General features: G+C 43.4%; 1 protein-coding gene across 1 annotated transcript in view; it reads left to right on the forward strand.

The window, feature by feature from the left end:
• Positions 1–1,598: 1,598 nt before the first annotated feature.
• Positions 1,599–18,958, forward strand: part of UBE2I (ubiquitin conjugating enzyme E2 I) — a 39,665-nt gene continuing 22,305 nt past the window's right edge. The window contains exons 1-3 of the mRNA XM_030577091.1: positions 1,599–2,038; positions 13,435–13,513; positions 13,768–13,851. Coding sequence (XP_030432951.1) covers positions 13,448–13,513; positions 13,768–13,851 — 150 coding nt within the window. The 5' untranslated portion in view covers positions 1,599–2,038; positions 13,435–13,447. The remainder of the gene's footprint in view (positions 2,039–13,434; positions 13,514–13,767; positions 13,852–18,958) is intronic.

Raw genomic sequence — 18,958 nt, forward strand, 5'->3', positions numbered from 1 at the left:
AGAACAATGGGGTGAGGGTGACACACAGCGATGGTGGGTGACGGTGATGACAGGGCGGTCACAGAACAATGGGGGTGAGGGTGACACACAGCGATGGTGGGTGACGGTGATGACAGGGGTGTGACAGAACAATGGGGTGAGGGTGACACACAGCGATGGCGGGTGACGGTAATGACAGGGCTGTGACAGAACAACGGGGGTGAGGGTGACACACAGCGATGGTGGGTGACGGTGATGACAGGGCGGTCACAGAACAATGGGGTGAGCGTGACACACAGCGATGGCGGGTGACGGTAATGACAGGGCTGTGACAGAACAATGGGGTGAGGGTGACACACAGCGATGGCGGGTGACGGTGATGTCAGGGCGGTCACCGATCAATGGGGTGAGGGAGACACAAAGCGATGGCGGGTGACGGTAATGACAGGGCTGTGACAGAACAATGGGGCGAGGGTGACACACAGCGATGGCGGGTGACGGTGATGTCAGGGTGGTCACAGAAGAATGGGGTGAGGGTGACACACAGCGATGGCGGGTGACGGTGATGACAGGGTGGTCACAGAAGAATGAGGGTGAGGGTGACACACAGCGATGGTGATGACAGGGCGGTCACAGAACAATGGGGGTGAGGGTAATGACGGCTGTGACAGAACAATGGGGTGAGGGTGACACACAGCGATGGCGGGTGATGGTGATGTCAGGCGGTCACAGAACAATGGGGTGAGGGTGACACACAGCGATGGCGGGTGACGGTGATGACAGGGCGGTCACAGAACAATGGGGTGAGGGTGACACACAGCGATGGCGGGTGACGGTGATGACAGGGCGGTCACAGAACAATGGGGGTGAGGGTGACATACAGCGATGGCGGGTGACGGTGATGACAGGACGGTCACAGAACAATGGGGTGAGGGTGACACACAGCGATGGCGGGTGACGGTGATGACAGGGCGGTGACAGAACAATGGGGTGAGGGTGACACACAGCGATGGCGGGTGACGGTGATGTCAGGCGGTCACCGAACAATGGGGTGAGGGTGACACACAGCGATGGTGGGTGACGGTGATGACAGGGCTGTGACAGAACAATGGGGTGAGGGTGACACACAGCGATGGCGGGTGACGGTGATGACAGGGCTGTGACAGAACAATGGGGGTGAGGGTGACACACACAGCGATGGCGGGTGACGGTGATGACAGGGCGGTCACAGAACAATGGGGTGAGGGTGACACACAGCGATGGCGGGTGACGGTGATGACAGGGCGGTCACAGAACAATGGGGGGTGACAGAAGAACGGAAATGGGGGAATGATGGCGAGGGGTCGGCCCCAGACCGCGCGCCGTGCGGTGAGACAGACACGTGATCTCTGCAGCCCCTAGGACGTCCCACCTGGGCAACACGCGGCGACCCAGCCCCGTGGCTCGCCCCGGCAGCAGACGCTCTCGGAAGGACCCCGGGCAAACGTCTAATGTGACGTCACTTCATTCCGAGGAGGGCCGTCCCCCCGACGTCTTGACACGGCCCGCGTGGGAGCCCAGGGGTCCTGACTGAGTGGGGTCTTGCGCGTCCCTGTGGGAGGGTCCTGGTCCCGCATTTTCCAGTCCGGCCATCGAGCCCCCAGCCGTTTCTTGAGAAAGGCATAGGTGACTAACTCAGTGCCTAAGGGAAAAATCCGCTCAGGTTCGCGGGGTCGCCATTGGAGGGTGAAGCACAAAGAGACTGGAGTGACGTAGGCAGACTGCCACAGGGAGCTTCCCATATGGCCTCCACTCTGGCTCTGTATTGGTCACCTCAAGGCCCTGTGTGAAGAAAATGCGTTTAGCGTGCCGGACGGGTCGGATTGAGGGTCATATTGCGCCGGCGCAGCGGGACGGACGGGTCGGACTGAGGGACATACCACGCTGCTGCGCTCCGTACCGAGCAAGGAGGGAGGGAAAGTCCGGACCAGAGACAAAGGGGGGGAGCCGAGTCGGGAACATCCGGGTCATTCGCCGCCGCCTCAATCCGGGACACGCGCGGGTGCTGCGGCCGCTCACGGTGAGGCCTAGTCGGGCGAGGGCCGGAGGGCGGCGGGGCCAGAGGTTGCAATGGTGAAGGAGCTTGGGGCAGGGAAGTGGGTCTTGGGGGTGCTCAGGTTCCCGTTTCTCCTGCTCCTTGAGCCGCCGCCTCTGGGCCCGGCTGCTTCCCCACCTGCCGTGTGATGGGGGAGCTGCTGCAGGGCCCGAGTGCCATTCCACCCGCGCCGGTGCGGCCGGCTGGGTGGGGACGGGCCAGCGGCCTGTGCCCCCTCCCGCCCCGGCCTCACTTGCGCTCGGCGGGCCTTTGGGAGCCCGCCTTTGCCCACCCGCGAGGCCGGAGCCGAGCCGGACCGGGCTGGGGCGGGCCGAGTCCCTGCCCCGAGGAGCTCTCGGCCGCAAGTGCCTGTCGCCGGTGCAGGGGCTGTCCGAGGAGTGCGCTCTCGCGGAGCTGTAGGGTAGCCTCGTTCCCCAGGGGTTTCTGACAGGGAGACAGCTCCTCTCAGCCCCACTTAGGTTCTTACACTCGTTCCCTCCCTGCTGTGAAGCATAAACTATGAGGGCCCCATTGAGGTACCAGTACCACTTATTGAGCAGGTACTGCAGTGCTGGCAGGCGTTTCTGAGCTATATGTTACAGACCTAGTCAAGTTATGGAGCGAAAGAAGGTAATAGGACTGATCAGTGAGTTACCTTTTGCTGTTCCACTGTGGCTAAACGTCCTGGCTTTGGTATGTAGGCAAAGTCAGACACCCACTTTGATTGGCTACCCTGCTTAGCATTTCTCTACTCTTCACAGAAGTAGAAGCTGTTCACTCTTTGGACAAATTATTCATACATGTATTTTCCTTGTGTGCTAATATTTAGCTTCTCAGACAAGAGGTGTAGGTGTGTAAGACTAGCTGTGTTAGACACTTTCATACTACTGATTTGCTGTAGGCTAAATAAGGATTGTTAAAGGTAACCAGGATGTAAAACAAAAGGGTGATCCTGTAACTATTCCAGGCACCTGTGAGCCCTCATTTGGAATACTGTATGCAGATCTAATCGCTGTACCACAGGAAAGATACTGCTTTCGTGACACTGGATCACAGGGCAACAAATAGTGTCTTTGGACCAGACAAGCTGGGTAGCCAGGGAGATCAGTAATGAGATATATTGAGCAATTCAGCTTTTGAATGTAGGGTTTGGATTCAGCCAAAGTAGTTATTGACAGATCTTACCTGTTGTTTTTTGATGTCTTATGTGAAATGAGTTTGGGTATCTCTGTTCGGTTCCTAGCGGGCAAATACCAGCATAACAAAATATCATCATCAGGGTTGATGCTCTGAGGCAAAGAACTGAGTGAGAAGTGAAGACATAAGAAAGAGGTCAACCTCCAAGTGGCCTTTGCAGGCCTCTTCAGTCTTCATAGCTCCTAGCTCAGTTCCATTCACCACTAGTAATCTCATCAAATTTAAGAAAGAAAGAAAAAAAAATCAAACTTACCAGGACTTGCGTCTCATGGAAAAAGAGAAGACTCCAGATGTTAAGAAATGTGAGAGAGAATTACCAGAAACTTCTTATGCTGCTAATGATCTCAGAAGCTAGTAGCTATAACTGAAATAATTAGGCATTTCAGGTAAAACTGCTACTCTAAAAGAAAACGCACAAGGAACAGATTACTAGGGAAGGCAGTTGAAGCAGAGAAGAAATGAGTGATTTATTTTTGAGGAGGTGGGATTAGGAGATGCTGGAGGGGCTCTTCCTGGTGCTAAAGTGTATTTCAAAATGGTCAATCTGTTAATCCTCTGTCTTTAACTCCAACAGTGGTGCAATCTGAGCAATAAATGCTAGTAGGCCCTTTCATTGAAGGGACACTACAAAAGCGAATTCACTGGAGGTTAGACAGGTGCCTTCCTTGGTCTCCTACTGTACAGTCATAACCTAGGGGATCTGCATTAGTAAGTGGCTCTTCTTGTACAGTCTTCTGCAATTATGGCAGAGCTAATCAGTAGGTGTAAAAGAGATGGCAGGCTTTAGATACTCGTTTTTTATCTTTAGGGTCATTGAAACCTGGGGTATTCCATGTAGTGGTTAGTCACCAGAAAGTATAGTAGCTGCCAAAGGCCTAGGTCAAACAAGCATATTGTTTCTTAGATTTCTAAATACCCTGAGGAAGAAAATGGCAAGTTTCCTTACTCATCTGTTTAAAAAAAAAAAAAAGAATGTTTGCACTCCTAATACCTAGAGTATTTCTTGGGGAAATTGCTAAGCTCCAAAAGAGAGGCTGCTGGAGAATAAGGAAAATGAGATCTCCAATACAGTTATTGTATCAGAGGGGTAGCCCGTGTTAGTCTGGATCTGTAAAAAGCAACAGAGTCCTGTGGCACTTTATAGACTGACAGACGTATTGGAGCATAAGCTTTCGTGGGTGAATACCCACTTCGTCAGGTGTCTTGGTTTGCTTATGAATCTGGAACAAAAGTGTTAAAAAATTAGATGCAACAATTCCCCACAATGCATATAATACATTATACATCTGTGGTGCTTTCTGTCTCTGGATTTCAATGTGTTTTTTAGTTAATTTTACATTCTTTCATATCCTGGTTTTTTAGAAGAGTAAACAAAGGCAGCGATTGAAATGAAATGGCCAACTTTAATTGCATTATAAATTTTTAACCTATATTACTGATAGTTTAGATTACTGAAACTGAAATGAGTTAAAATCTCCAATTTTACTTTCTGTGTTTACAAGTACGTGTCAAAGTGGAAAGAAATACATGAAGTAAACAATGAAAATCAATTAAATAACAAAACATTTAGCCATTTTCACTTTCCAGGGATTGGTGGTTAGGATACTTGAGCTGTGAACACTGTAGAAGAATGTTTAAAATTTGCTCTTGGAATTTGAAGAGGGAACATGGAAGCATTCTCTTGGGCATACATTTTACAAAAACTTTTCCCCATCAATTTAAATCGTGTGCCAAACCATTGAGTCCTGTTAAGTAAGTAATTTGCCCAAGGTCATCCATGCTGTGGCACACCTGGGAATAAAACTCTGATCTAAAGACTCCATAGTTGCGCCTTAACCACTAGACAACAATTCTTTGATTTTGTGCAACAAATATTGTTGTACTTTCCTATTTTTCTGGTTAAAGATGAAGAGGCAATACTAACTTGTCTAAAGTCACATTTGGCAGATTTTTGTCTTGATTGAGTTAATTTTTTTTCTGCAAAATCTTCTCAATTTTTTGTTTGTTTATTTCCATCTAATCACTTTGAAAATCTGTAGGCCATATTCATTAACCTGTAAATAGAAAACTGACTTCTTTATCTCAGTTTGTGTAATAGCTCCATAGTATTTGTAGATCCATCTGTAGTATTTTTCTCTTGAGAATGAAATATGTAATGTTTCTTGAGCTAATATTTAGTGGATTTTAAGGTAGAAAACTTGCTAGGTGCCATGAAAACCATGTTCAGGTCTTCAAACTCCGATTATTCTCTAGTCCAAGTGATGTACAGATTGAAATGAATTCTAGATATTAAAAGTAAATTCATAGTGTGAGGGACTTTGTGCTTTCTTGCAAAATAATTAGGTCAACTAATAATTAGCCTCATTCAATGTATTTGTGTCCATTAGTAAAATTTTCAAAAGCACTTATTGCATGTTTTTACAAGTGACTTAAGAGCCTGAATCCCATTGACTTTCAGTGGAACTTTTACTTCTAAGTGCCTATGTCCTATTTGAAAATGGGACTTGAGCTTGTAAGTCACTTAGAGGTGCTTTTGAAAATGTTACCCCTTGGCTACTAGACTAAACTGCTGAAATAGCTTGATGAGAATCCTGTACTATTTAAGGGCTGTGATTTATCTTTTCCATGTAACACTGATCTGAAATTATAGTAATATGAAAGGAAACTGATTTCTGTGTAATTATACTTAGCATTTAGAGCTTTACAAATATTAGTTTAATTCCCCACGCTCCTATGAGAGAGGTCAGAGTTATTTCCATTTCTCACATGGAGTGTGGGGGATAGATAGATATACTTATGCAAATATATTTGACTTTTTTCATGTGAAGGATTTTAGAGCCCTTCTCAAGACTTAGTTTAACTTAATCTTGAGTTATAAACTCTTAAGACACTAATATAGACAATATTGTGTAGAAACCTTCTGAAAGCAGTTGAATTTGTCTTGATTAATATGCTAAACTGATGAGTCAAATGTCTGTTCCAATGAAGTCTAAAGAGAACTTTCTACAGTTTCTTCTTACACTGTATGCTTGCTAACCCATTGCACGGTGCATTGCTGCTGGAATAGGCAGGTAGTCTAAAGAAAGACACACGAGACTTTACCTTAAGATCAAGGTCCAGTATGTAATTTTGTTGAGAACTTTGTTTGGTGATAGCTTATAGATACTCTGTAGGCTACAGCAGTCTGAGAAGCCAGAATCTTTCCTCAGATATACATATCTTAGGACTAGTCTACACTTAAAATGCTACAGGGGCACAGCTGCACTGCTATAGTACTTCAATGTAAATGCTACCTATGCTGACAGGAAGGTTTCTCCTATCAGCATAGGTAATCCACCTCCCTGAGGGGCAGTAGCTAGGTCAACAGAACAGTTCTTCCATCGACCTAAGTGCATGTCTACACTGGAACGCACAGCGAGTGCTAGTATGGTCGCACGTGAGCACTGGGAGAGAGCTCTCCCAGCATTCCTGGTAATCCACCTCTATGAGGGGATTAGCTCCCAGTGCTTGAAGCTGGGCCACACTAGTGCTTTAAAACGCTCAGATTTGCTGTGCTCAGGGGTGCCAGCAAGTTAGAGCGCTATAAAATGTAAGTGTAGACAAGCCCTAATGCTATCTACATGGGGACTTGGATTGGTTTGTATGCCACTCAGTGGTGTGGGATTTTTTCACAACCCTGACTGATGTAGTTAAACTGACCTAATTTTCTAGTGTAGACCAGGCCTTAATCTGTTAACTTCTCAGTTACACAAATGCAGATCTGTGAGCAAAATTTGTCCCTTAATGTTTCCTAAAGGTAGATCAGTTACCTGTTTTCTGCATCTGATAACACTGCTCTACAACCAAAATGCTTCTGAAATAAATGTAGTCCAGCTTTACTAATTCTGGGTCACTGAGAACGAAAATGATGCTTAAAATTGTTGATTGGCTCTAGTTTTCAAGATATGCTATTGGGTCAGTATATACGACCCTTGACTTGGGAATGGCGGAGGATAAGTGAGTTATAAAGGGAAGGGATCTCAATTTAAACCAGAAATGACTAAAATACATCTTTGACTGGATCTATGAATAAATCTATGACTGGGTTTGGACAGTACTTGTTTTTTAGGCAAAACAATGAATGATGCAATCTGAAGCTGGTATTGCGTCATACATGGTATGAATTGCATCATATTATTCCTAGAGGTCATGGATGATGCAATCATAACGAAGTTTACATCACTCTGCTGAACAAATTGCCCTATATCAGCTCTAGAAATCATACAGTGTCATGCTCTCTCATTTGTCAGTGTTTGATTTTGCAAAGGGACACATTTCTGTTTAGCCAAAGTGAGCAGAGATGCCTCGTACTTGTGTGAAGAGTGCAGATAACTTCTGCTATGTTTGTGGTGAAGTGACTTTTGCATCACAAAAGCGCAGTATAACCACTATGGTTAAGAGAGCCTATCGCCTCTATTTTGGCTGCAAAATTGGAGATCAGGACAAGAGGTGGGCCCCAAACATATGCCGCAACACTTGTGCAACAAATCTTCGCCAGTGATTGAACAGGAAAAGGAAATCTATGCCTTTTGCAGTGCCAATGATTTGGAGAGAGCCAACAGATCATACCAGCAATTGTTACTTCTGCATGGTGCCTCCAGTTGGGAAAGGTGCATCAAAGAAGAAAAAGTGGACTGTGCATTATCCAAACATTCCATCAGCTATACGCCCAGTACCCCACGGAGAAGGACTGCCGGTTCCTGATGCACCAGAATCCTTCTCACTTGTGTCAGATGAGGAAGAGGATGAAACTTCTGGTCCTGAACCATCAATGTCACAAGACCCACATTTTCTCCCATCCTCCTCCTCTGAACCACACTTCATAACACAAGGTGAACTGAATGACCTTGTCAGGGATTTGGAACTACCCAAGAGTAAGGCAGAGCTGTTGGGCTCCAAACTACAGCAGTGGAATCTCCTGGCAGGCTATCAGGGCAAATGGAGCCCATCAATGCTTGCAGACTATTGCTGGACAGTGACAAGAGATGCTCCATTTAATGAATACAAGAGACAAGCCAAGAAGCGCCGAGTAGACACTGAATAGGACTAACTATGTACATAATAGTTTTTTACCTTTTGTTTCATAATCAATTTTATTTGTATAACCCTTTTGCTGATTTTTAAAGTGTTACATAAACAGGACAGGTGAAATATATTATCATGTAAAGCAACCATAAACACATGAAAAGACCTAGGTTTACAATTTATGATTAAAACTCTACTATCTTCACAATATACATAGACATAAAATGTAAAAACTTAAATCTTAGAAACAGTAGCCAATCAGTTGTTTTAATTGTCATATTTAAATTCAGCACATCAAAATAAATAATAAATAGCACATTTTATCTCTGAAGCAGATGACTTTTCAAAAATTGTAGACCATTGTAACTAAGGATACTTGATTAAGTTGTAAACACAATTAGCTTTCTCAATTTGTGTGATGATGATATTAGGGTGGCTCAGAAGCTACTTACTATATCTGTCTGGTAATGAGTCTACAAGTTCCTCAGTGGTTGACGAGAGAGAGAGGCTGACTGCACAATTAAAATTTAAGAGCTTAAAAATGGCTATGTGGGGTAAGACGTATGGACCATCTAGCCCAGCGGTTCTCAAACTCGGGGTCGGGACCGCTCAGGGGGGTTGCAAGGTTATTACATGGGGTTCGCAAGCTGTCAGCCTCCCCCCAAAGTCCCTCTTTGCATCCAGCATTTATAATGGTGTTTAATATATTTAAGTGTTTTTAATTTATAAAGAGGATTGCACTCAGAAGCTTGCTATGTGAAAGGGATCACCAATACAAAAGTTTAAGAACTACCAATCTAACCCAATATCCTGTCTTCTGACAGTGGCCAATGTCAAGCTTCAGAGGGAGAGAACAGAACAGGGCAGTTTACTGAGTGATCCATCTTCTGTTAGAATCATAGACTATTAGGATTGGAGGTCATCTAGTCCAACCCCCTGCTCAAAGCAGGACCAATCCCCAGACAGATTTTTACCCTAGTTCCCTAAATGGCCCCTTCAAGGATTGAATTCACAACCCTGGGTTTAGCAGGCCACTGAGCTATCCCTATCCCAATCCCAATCTCTAGCAGTCAGAGTTTTAGGGACTCCTAGAGCATACATAGGTTTGTGCCTCTGACCCTCATGGCTACTAGCCATTGGTGGATATATCCTCCATGAACTTGTCTGGTTTTTTTTTTTTGTTTTGTTTTTTTAACCCATTTATACTTTTGACCTTCACAACATCCCCAGCAATGAGTTACACTAGGAGTTGTGTGAAGTAGTTTCTTATGTTTGCTTTAAGTTAATTTCGTTAGGTAACCCCTATCTTGTGTGTCATATGATTGGGTAAATGAAACTTCCTTATTCATTTTCTTCACACAGTTCATGACTTTCTAGACCTCTATCATATCCTCCCTCAGTCATCTCTTTTCTAAAATGAACAGTCCCAGTCTCTTTAATCTGTCCTCATATAGAAGTTGTTCCATACCTCTAATAATTTTTGTTGCCCTTCTCTGTACTTTTTCCAATTCTAATATATATATTTTTTGAGATGGGGCAAGGAGAATTCTATGCAACGCTCGAGGTGTGGCCGTATCATAGATTTATGTAGCCGCATTATACATTCTGTCTTCTTATCTCTCTCTTTCCTAATGGTTCCTAATATTCTATTAGCTTATTTGACTGCTGGACATTGAGCAGGTGTTTTCAGAGAACTAACTGTCCATGATGACTGCAATGTCTGTCTTGAGTGGTAACAGCTAATTTAGACCCCCTCATTTTTTATGTAATGTTGGGATGATGTTTTCCAATGTGCATTGCTTTGCACTTGTCAGCATTGAATTTCTTTTGCCATTTTGTTGTCCAGTCACCCAGTTTTGTGAGATCCCTTTGTAATTCTTCTCAGTCTGCCCAGGACTTAACTATCTTGGGTGATTTTGTGTCCTCTGCAAACTCTGCAGCTGATACAAAACTTTCACCATTATTCTCTTTAATGAACTACTGAATATATTACTATGGCAGGTTTCTACTGCACATATTTCCTGATTCTTGCTCTGGGGCTGATCAGTGCCCATCTATTAATGACACTGAATAAATTATTCCTTTTGTAACGTGATAGAAAATGTTTTGAAACAAAGTATTGGTCTTATAAAGTGAGTTGTATCCTATTCTGATAGCATCCTTTCCATGAAATCTGCTTTTGCCTCCATGAGCAGAACAAATGATTAGAGGCTCGCACAGTATTTAGCTAGCCCCACAAACATTCTGGTATAGCAAAGATCCAAATACGTATCTCTACTATATTCATTTAACTCAATCTGTATATGAGTGATTAGTTTCTAATTTTAGGGAATATTAGACCAACTGCAGAATTCTGGAAGCAGTATTATTACTTTATATATTCACCCTATCCAAATCTCACCTTCTCTAATTAAATTTAGCTTTGTATAAACTTGAATTTAATTGTTAGCTTTCAGGTTGTACTTATGGCATTTCTGGAATATATCCATTCAAGCAAAACTAACTCTGAAACTCAGAAGTAGGACTGGATGGAAAGTATGTTGTGAAATATCATTGAATGTGTGAGAGTGTGCTCCTCAAAATCTAATTTAATGCTGTTATCCAAGACTTGTATGAAATAGGTGTCAGATATCTTTGGACCTTCTTTGTGTTGTTCAAAGGGAAAATATTAAAATTTTGGTGGTGACAAATTTCCAATTTACAGATGGTATGGCAAAGTATTATGGATAAGTGTGAAGTTTAAAATGAGGACGTCTATAAACTGGAATGAAAATGCTTTGCAATAATAAACTTAGACTCTAGAATTTGAAATGTTCACATTGATTAAATTAATACCCAGACTGTTAATGTAACAGGAGGAAAGTAGTTATAAACCCTTTATAGATGGCAATTACCATCTCATTAGTCTTCTATTACTGTGCACTGCAAGAGGAACTGCTGGGAGCCCTCTGGCTGTCATACAGGTTTATGTATTTACACAAATGAAATTAAACATTGGCCTGACTTTCTGAGCTGCTGAGTACCTGCAACTGTTCATGAAGCTGGGGGAATTAAAATTTTTTGTGAGGAGATTCTATGAGCTGCTTCTTACTGCCCGTTTTAATAAATAACTCCTGGGCTTTTGGGTACCAGTTTAATTGTGTAAACCACTCTCTCCTCTTGCTTATCACTGCTTTAGTTTCATAGAATTGTAGGACTGGAAGGGCCCTCATGAGGTCGTCTAGTCCAGTCCCGTGCACTCATGGCAGGACTAAGTATTATTTAATATTTCCCTTCTTGGATTTTGTGTGAAGCTTTCTTCTCTCTCCATTCTCTTAATGTGAGTCACTCCTCTCTCATGCAATAATAGATCTCTGCTTTTCTTTCCTTTTTCCCTGGGTTTGAGATCTGAAATTTTTTGGCACACTTTACATTTGTGAACCTGATTTCACAGCATTGTCCTGCTTCTAGTAGCCTGTACTGCTTCCAGAAAGACAGGATTAAGTGTGGTTCTCAAGTCCAGTGGACTGAAATGACACCATGGGCCAATTATCTTGTGTATCTGGCAGCCTCCTTCTCTACAGGCTCACATCTGTACTCCTGTTTCTGCGCACTATTACTTGGTGGTTACTATTGCAATATGGGAGTGAAACTGATATGATCTTGATAAGATTCACATCTTAGTTGCTCCTGCACAGAATAGTTTGTGTTCCAGCCAGGCAGTGGCTTATAGACTAACTAGGCTACTTTCTACTGCTTTTTCTTTCTGGATTGCTGGTAGGGAAGCTTAGTATGCACAATCATCAGCATAGATGTCCTCCTCTGCAGGTGAATGCCACATTGGTCTCATTAGGAAGACAGAATAATAATAATTGGAGCTATACCTTAGAACTGGAAGGGACCTTGAAAGGTCATTGAGTCTAGCCCCCTGCCTTCACTAGCAGGACCAAGTACTGATTTTTGCCCCAGATCCCTAAGTGGCCCCCTCAAGGATTAAACTCACAACCCTGGGTTTAGCAGGTCAATGCTCAAACCACTGAGCTATCCCTACCCCCAGAATATTTGTGCGCGCTTTCAAAATTTAAACCCCTATTGTTCCTTTATCTTACTACTGGTAGTGTGGTATATGTGGTGTTAAACTACTGCTGAATTCCCTTTGCCAGTGTAATGCAACTTTGAAACACAAGATGGACTAAGTTCTTGAATACCTCCGAGTATAGTACCTTAAGGCTTGTTGATATGGGGAAATTGAGTGGCATAACCTATACTGGTAGAGATTATGCATGTAGTGCCAATAAACATCCCTGTGTAGAGAAGCTGATCTTAGAGCAGCGTTTCTCAAGTGTGGTCACTGTGGCCGCATGTGACCACCGTGAGCTTTTCTTGCAACCACAAGCCTCCTGGGCTGTTGTTGTGGGGGTGGGGCAAAGTAGCAAGTGCCCCCTCCTCACCATTGCTCCTGAATACACCGTTTTGGTGTTGATTTGCTGGGACACCAGCAGGGATTGGGCCCTGCCCCCTCTTTGGAGACACCTGGGGCACAGTGCTGGCGAACCAGGCAATTGGTAAGTTCCCCACATTTCCTGGGACGGTTGGGATCAGGCTTCAGCCCTGGAGTGGCAGGGTAGCAGGCTCTGGCCACAGGACGTCAGGCTCCAGCCCCCGACTGCCTCCTCTCCACTCAACTCCATTGCTCCTCGCCCCTCCCGCCCCCCATCCAGGGCTTAATTTGTCCCGAGACTTGAGAGGGCTGAGTAAGTCCGCTATGAAAAGCAATACTTGCGTGTTTGTTAATATCACTTTTCACAGCAGACTTACTTGCTCGCAATAAAAGAATTACAATTATTTGGACATATATATGTGCATATTTATTTGTTTTTCCTAAAGCTAATTAAGTAAGTATTTTGGGAAAAAAGTGTGAGAGCAGCCACCAAAAAATTTGTCCTGAGAACCCCTGTCTTAAATGCTGTGCTATTTCTAACAGAACTTACATGTTGTGTAGAGCCTTAAAAAGTGATAGTTTGCCAGTCAATCTAATAAATGTTAAAAAAGCAAATGTGAGGAGTTTGAAGTGTATTCATCACTGCATGACTAACTTGAGGGGTTCAATTTGCTCTAACTGGCAATTGTTTATGTTTTAGAGGAATTTTGAACATGTCTGGAATAGCCCTCAGCAGACTTGCACAGGAGAGGAAAGCTTGGAGAAAAGACCATCCATTTGTAAGTATAGCAATACTCTCAAGTAGTTAACTTCTGCAACTTCACGCTGAACTTGTGATGTTCTGGTGATCTCTTTCAATGTGAAATGGAACTATAAACAAGCTGCTGAAAACTCATCCTCTGATGCATAAAGGAATGTCAAGCAAGTTGGTATAAGCGGAGAGGGACTGCATTGTACAAATATATGTTTTGATGCTACATCAGGATTAAATGTACTTTCAGAAGTCTTACTTCGGGTTTCTGTTTTAATTCAGGGATTTGTAGCAGTACCTACAAAAAATCCAGATGGCACGATGAATCTCATGAATTGGGAATGTGCTATTCCAGGAAAGAAAGGGGTAAGACTTACTGTCAATTTAGTTTTTCAGCATGGGAGATAGATGTTAACATAAACTTTTAACAGATATAAACCATGAACAACTTTTAGTGCAATTTATGAAATACACTTTAACATAAGTGTCCAGTTTTAATCAAATTCCAGAGCTACTTTGAAAGCCATGTAGAATAGGAACATAGGAACTGCTGTATTGGATCAGACCCAATGTCCATCTAGTTCATTGTCATGTCTGTGACAGTGGCCAGAACCAGATGCTTCAGAGGAAGGTGTAAATACTCTACAGTAATCATATATGGGATCATCTTCCCCTTTTCCTCCTGCATTGTCTCAACATAGCCTGTAATACTTAGATTGGCTTAAGACCTGAAGCATGAGGATTAACACCCCTTTCAAAATATTGTCATTAAGTATAACCTATATAATTAATTATAACCTCTTACCTATATAAATGTCCAAACCCTTTTTGAATCTTGCTAAAATCTTGGCCTCGGTTACATCCTCTGGCATGACTTCCAGTTTATTACATGTTGTTGTATGAAAAAGTGTTTCCCTTTAACAGTTCTGAATTTTTCACCTTTTTTATTTCATTGAGTGTCTCTGTGTGCTTGTGTAGTGAGAGCAGAAGCTCACTATTTGCCTTCTCTATTGTTTTTTTAATTTGATGTTTTTATTATGTCTCTCTATTTACCTTAAAAAGGAGATGAATAAATCTCAATCTTTTCAGTGTCTCTTCATAGTTTTTTCTTGTCCTTGATTATTCTCATCACTCTTCCCTGAACCTTCTTTAATTCTACAGTATTGTTTTTGAAATGGAGTGATCAGTTAAGTTTGCTTGGTGGTATGCTATCCCCTTGCAGAACACTGAATTGAGCAAAGTCAAAAGTTGTGAAAACCAGGAAATGCACTATTAAGGTAGCCTATGGAAACTTAACTCTGTTCCCTTTAGCAATGCCCCATTATGCCCGTTAACAAATATAGTTTACTCTGCCAACCCTACAGTTGCTTCATCTCCTTTTACAATTCTTTGCATCCTTTTACAACCCGTTCACTCTCACCCACAGGATTCCATCTAACACTGTTAAAGGACAAAAAAGGAGGGGGAGCGCTTGCCCTCCCCAGCTTGCCTCTAGTCCTTAGGGGCTGGTAGCCTATAGGACATTGGATAGGCTTCAAGTATAGCCAGGGTATTAAGTGGTATGTATGCTAACAGTAGTAGAGCCACTTGATAAAGGTGTGTTTTGTGTTCTGAGGACTTGTGTGGGTTACTTTGAGGTGTGTGAGATCTATGTTTTGCACCCTCAGATGTGTATGAGCAAAGGGAAGAGCTGCATGTATACCTTTTTAGGATCCAGTATGCATAATTTCAGTGAAAATTGTATACATTATATAATTAGCAAGGCATGGGGTTTTATTACAAGGATATTGTCAGTAGCAAGTGGCATATGAGAGTAGTTACGCATTTATTATCTGCTTGCATACCCTGTTGTCAGTGTCAGGTGTAGTTGTACTGAAAGATGGAGGCAGTAATTGGCTCTGCTTGGTAGAGGTATGTTTGTGAGAACTGAGGATTACTTTGAGGTTTGTAAAAAGAACAGGAGTACTTGCGGCACCTTAGAGACTAATAAATTTATTTCAGCATGAGCTTTCGTGAGCTGTAACTCACGAAAGCTCATACTGAAATAAATTTGTTAGTCTCTAAGGTGCCGCAAGTACTCCTGTTCTTTTTGCAGATACAGACTAACATGGCTGCTACTCTGAAATTTGAGGTTTGTGACATAGTTGCAATCTGTTTTCCACCCTCTTGTGTGCGAGGAAAGGGAAGAGTGTATAGGTACCTTCAGGATGCAATATGCATTATTTCTATTTGGAATTGTCACGTATCTCAGGAGCAGGGCATAAAGCCTTTATTACAAAGGATATTGTCAGTATAGAGGTGGAATATGAGAGGATTATAATGCTTTAGTGATGGTTAAACAAAAGGATAGGTTGAGATAGTATCCTGAGAGTGAGTAAGTGGTAAAAGACTGTGAAATGGTTCTTAGAATACCACTCATGTACATTTTTTCTAGGGAGTCTTCCAAATATGTGTGAGTGTACAACCAGACCTGGAATCGTACAGTGTCAATGGGCAGTGTTGAGTATGCACACATTGAGGCATAGTTCAAAGAGGGTAGAAGAAAGGTGGCATGGACAACCTTCCCCCTACCCTCCCATTTATCTTTATACAATGTTATATGAAACCCTGTGGATGAGAGTGACTGGTCTGTGAAAAGAGGTGAAGAGCTTGTATATTTCAGCAACTGTGGGCTTGGCAGAGTATAGGTATGTATGTTAACGGGGGTCTATTGGGCCAGTGCTGAAAAAGAGCAGCGTTAAGGTTGCATGGGCAACCTTTGCTCAACTCAGCTTTCTGCAAGGGAGTGACTTACCACTAAACTACTGTTACTCTGCGATATCATTTTTTGCCATTGACTTTCCTAGGTTGGTTGGTTGGTTTTAAACAGGAAAAGATACATTGGTAGGAGTTTAATAGTCATTTGAGCATCCTACATATCATTTCCTGCAATTTACATAACACTGAGACAACCAGCTGCCCTCTCCCTCCCACCACCATACACACACCTCACTATTCATGCCCCTGACCCATTCACTGTAGTCCCCCAGCCCAAAAACAGGGAATGCATCTCCCTGGAGTCCTCATTACATGATAAACAGATGTTTCTGTTGCTATTATTTCTTCCCCACCTATAACTTAATTCCTGTGTAGTTTGTGGCTTGAAGGACAACTATGTTACAGTGGAATGTTGTTTCAGAATGGTTGGAGGGTGGAGTTTGTGGCAGGGCCAGCAAGAGAAACCACAGATGGTGGTGGTGTTGTTCCGAACTGCTGACAGTCTTATGTCTGAGAGAGAGATCTTCTGATCCCTGTCCAATTGATATGCCCCATCTTGAGGAATGGTGAGGTGTTAGTTTGCAATGTTTCTGTGTCAGACAGCATACATTTTCTGGTCAGCCATGAACCCTCCGATTTCCTGATTTAATGTTTTTTTTCCAGTGCTTATCAATAGCTTTTATATCGTCACTGTAACAATTATTCAGATGCTCAGCCAAATCCAAGTAAATTTTCACAGCTCCTGGACACACATCTCTGTTGTTGTCTAAATCTGCTCTGGTACATTCTATGAGATGTATGACAGCAATAAGGCCCCAGTGAATCACCACAATGTTGAGTAGAGCACAACCTCTAAAATCAATGGTTAGATGCTGCAGAGTGGGCAAAACACTCTCTCCATGCAAATCAGCCTATAGTCCACAATCCCCATGTCATGGTGCACTCTTTGCTCTTCTGCCACTTCCACCCCCTATCTGCCTGCCATCTGTCCCCCAGTTGCTAGTAAAATAGACTTTTTTCTCAAACAACCAGTCCGAGCCTTGCCTCTCCCTCCCCCTCAAAGTCATTTGTCTCTGGCTCCTTCCCACTTGATATAACAAAAATTATGGTTTGACTGGCTGCTCACTATTCTGCTGTGTTCACTGTAAACCTCCCAAGAAAATAAAAATGTTATATTTTAACACAGCGTGTAGCAAGCAACAAAGATTTAATAACTCATTGCACAGATGTACAAAGGTTGGGACTAGAAACCTCAGTGGTAGGGTATTGACCATGGACAACGATGTTGGCACAGTCCCTCGAAAATGTGTGGAAAGCCTCATAATTTTTTTTTGTTTATTAGCACACACATAACATAATCCTTCCAGAATGCTCATCTGCACAAGCAATTAATGTTTTTTTTCTTAAATACTATTCACAATTTGGGTCCCCCAAAGATTAGTGGGTGCCATTCAGTACCTTGGGTAAAAATTGACTGAGACTATTTTGATACACATCACAGCAATAGTTTGATCTCTAGATCTGTGCCAAAAAAAATAATCTAGAAACATTTAGAAAAAACTGCTGTTTTTTTTGTTTGTTTGTTTGTTTTAAGGGCTTGTGTCTCTGGAACCCTTGGTTTTAATGACCTCAAATTTGGGTCATTCACCCTGCACAGCATTCCCATGAGGTACACAAAAATTCAGAAAAATCCAGTAAAGCATGTGCATTTTAGAGCATTTAAAAGCATGATCCTCTAAACAAGAAGGATACAGGGATGATGGATGGAAAGGGTTCCTCTCCAGTGCAGGAGGCCCTGAAAGGTGTGAAACATTCATTTCAGTATGGTGATGCCAGCTGGATGGGAACACCCCCTATAGATGAATACAACCTGAAACAATAGCTGAGGCCAGCTGTAATCTACAAATGTACGTTAGTATAACTACATCGCTCAGGGGTGTGAAATCCACTATACTGAGTAGCCAGCACTGTGTCAATGGGAGGACTTCTCCCATTGGCATAGCTACCACCTCTTGGAGAGGTGGATTAACTGTGCTGATGGGAGAAGCTCTCTCATGTAGTAGTGTCTTCATCGAAGTGGTGCAGCTGCGCTGGTGCAGCATTTTAAGTGTAGACCTGCAAATTGTTCCATTCATCTCTGTGGGTCTTCCTGTTCCCCTCCTGAGTGCTTTAGAACTTGTGAAATGCATGAAGGATTCTTGTTCTCGGCACCTCATCCAAAGGAGCAGGACTTCCCCAGATTCTGGCTCACATAGGGAACAGGGAAGGGGCCTGAGACTCCCCCAAAAGGGCAGATACCCCAGAATCCAACATACATGGGGAAGGGTTGAACCACCTGCAGATGGGCACAGGCCCCCCAGATCCTGGCACACACAAGGAGACAGGTAGTAAGAGACTCACACACTGTGGAGGGGAAAGGGACAAGGCCCACCATAATCCACCTTGTGGGGGGGAAAGGAGGAGGTCTCAGATCTCACTAGAGCTGCAAGAGTTCCCCAGATCTGGGCGCACACATGCGAGGGGAGAATGTGGAGCTGACAGATGCTGCCTGTCCCTGTTTGCCCCCCAGTTTCCTTGCCACTCACCCCCATGCAGCCTTCCCAGTGCCCCGCACTTCCACTCTCCTGAGCCCCCAATATCTCTCCCCTTTCCTGCCAACAATCCCCATTTATCCCCTTCCACATCACCCTTCTCCACTTGCTGCAAGCCCAAACCT

This window comes from Gopherus evgoodei, chromosome 10, assembly GCF_007399415.2.
Source record: "Gopherus evgoodei ecotype Sinaloan lineage chromosome 10, rGopEvg1_v1.p, whole genome shotgun sequence".
Classification (NCBI taxonomy): domain Eukaryota; kingdom Metazoa; phylum Chordata; order Testudines; family Testudinidae; genus Gopherus; species Gopherus evgoodei.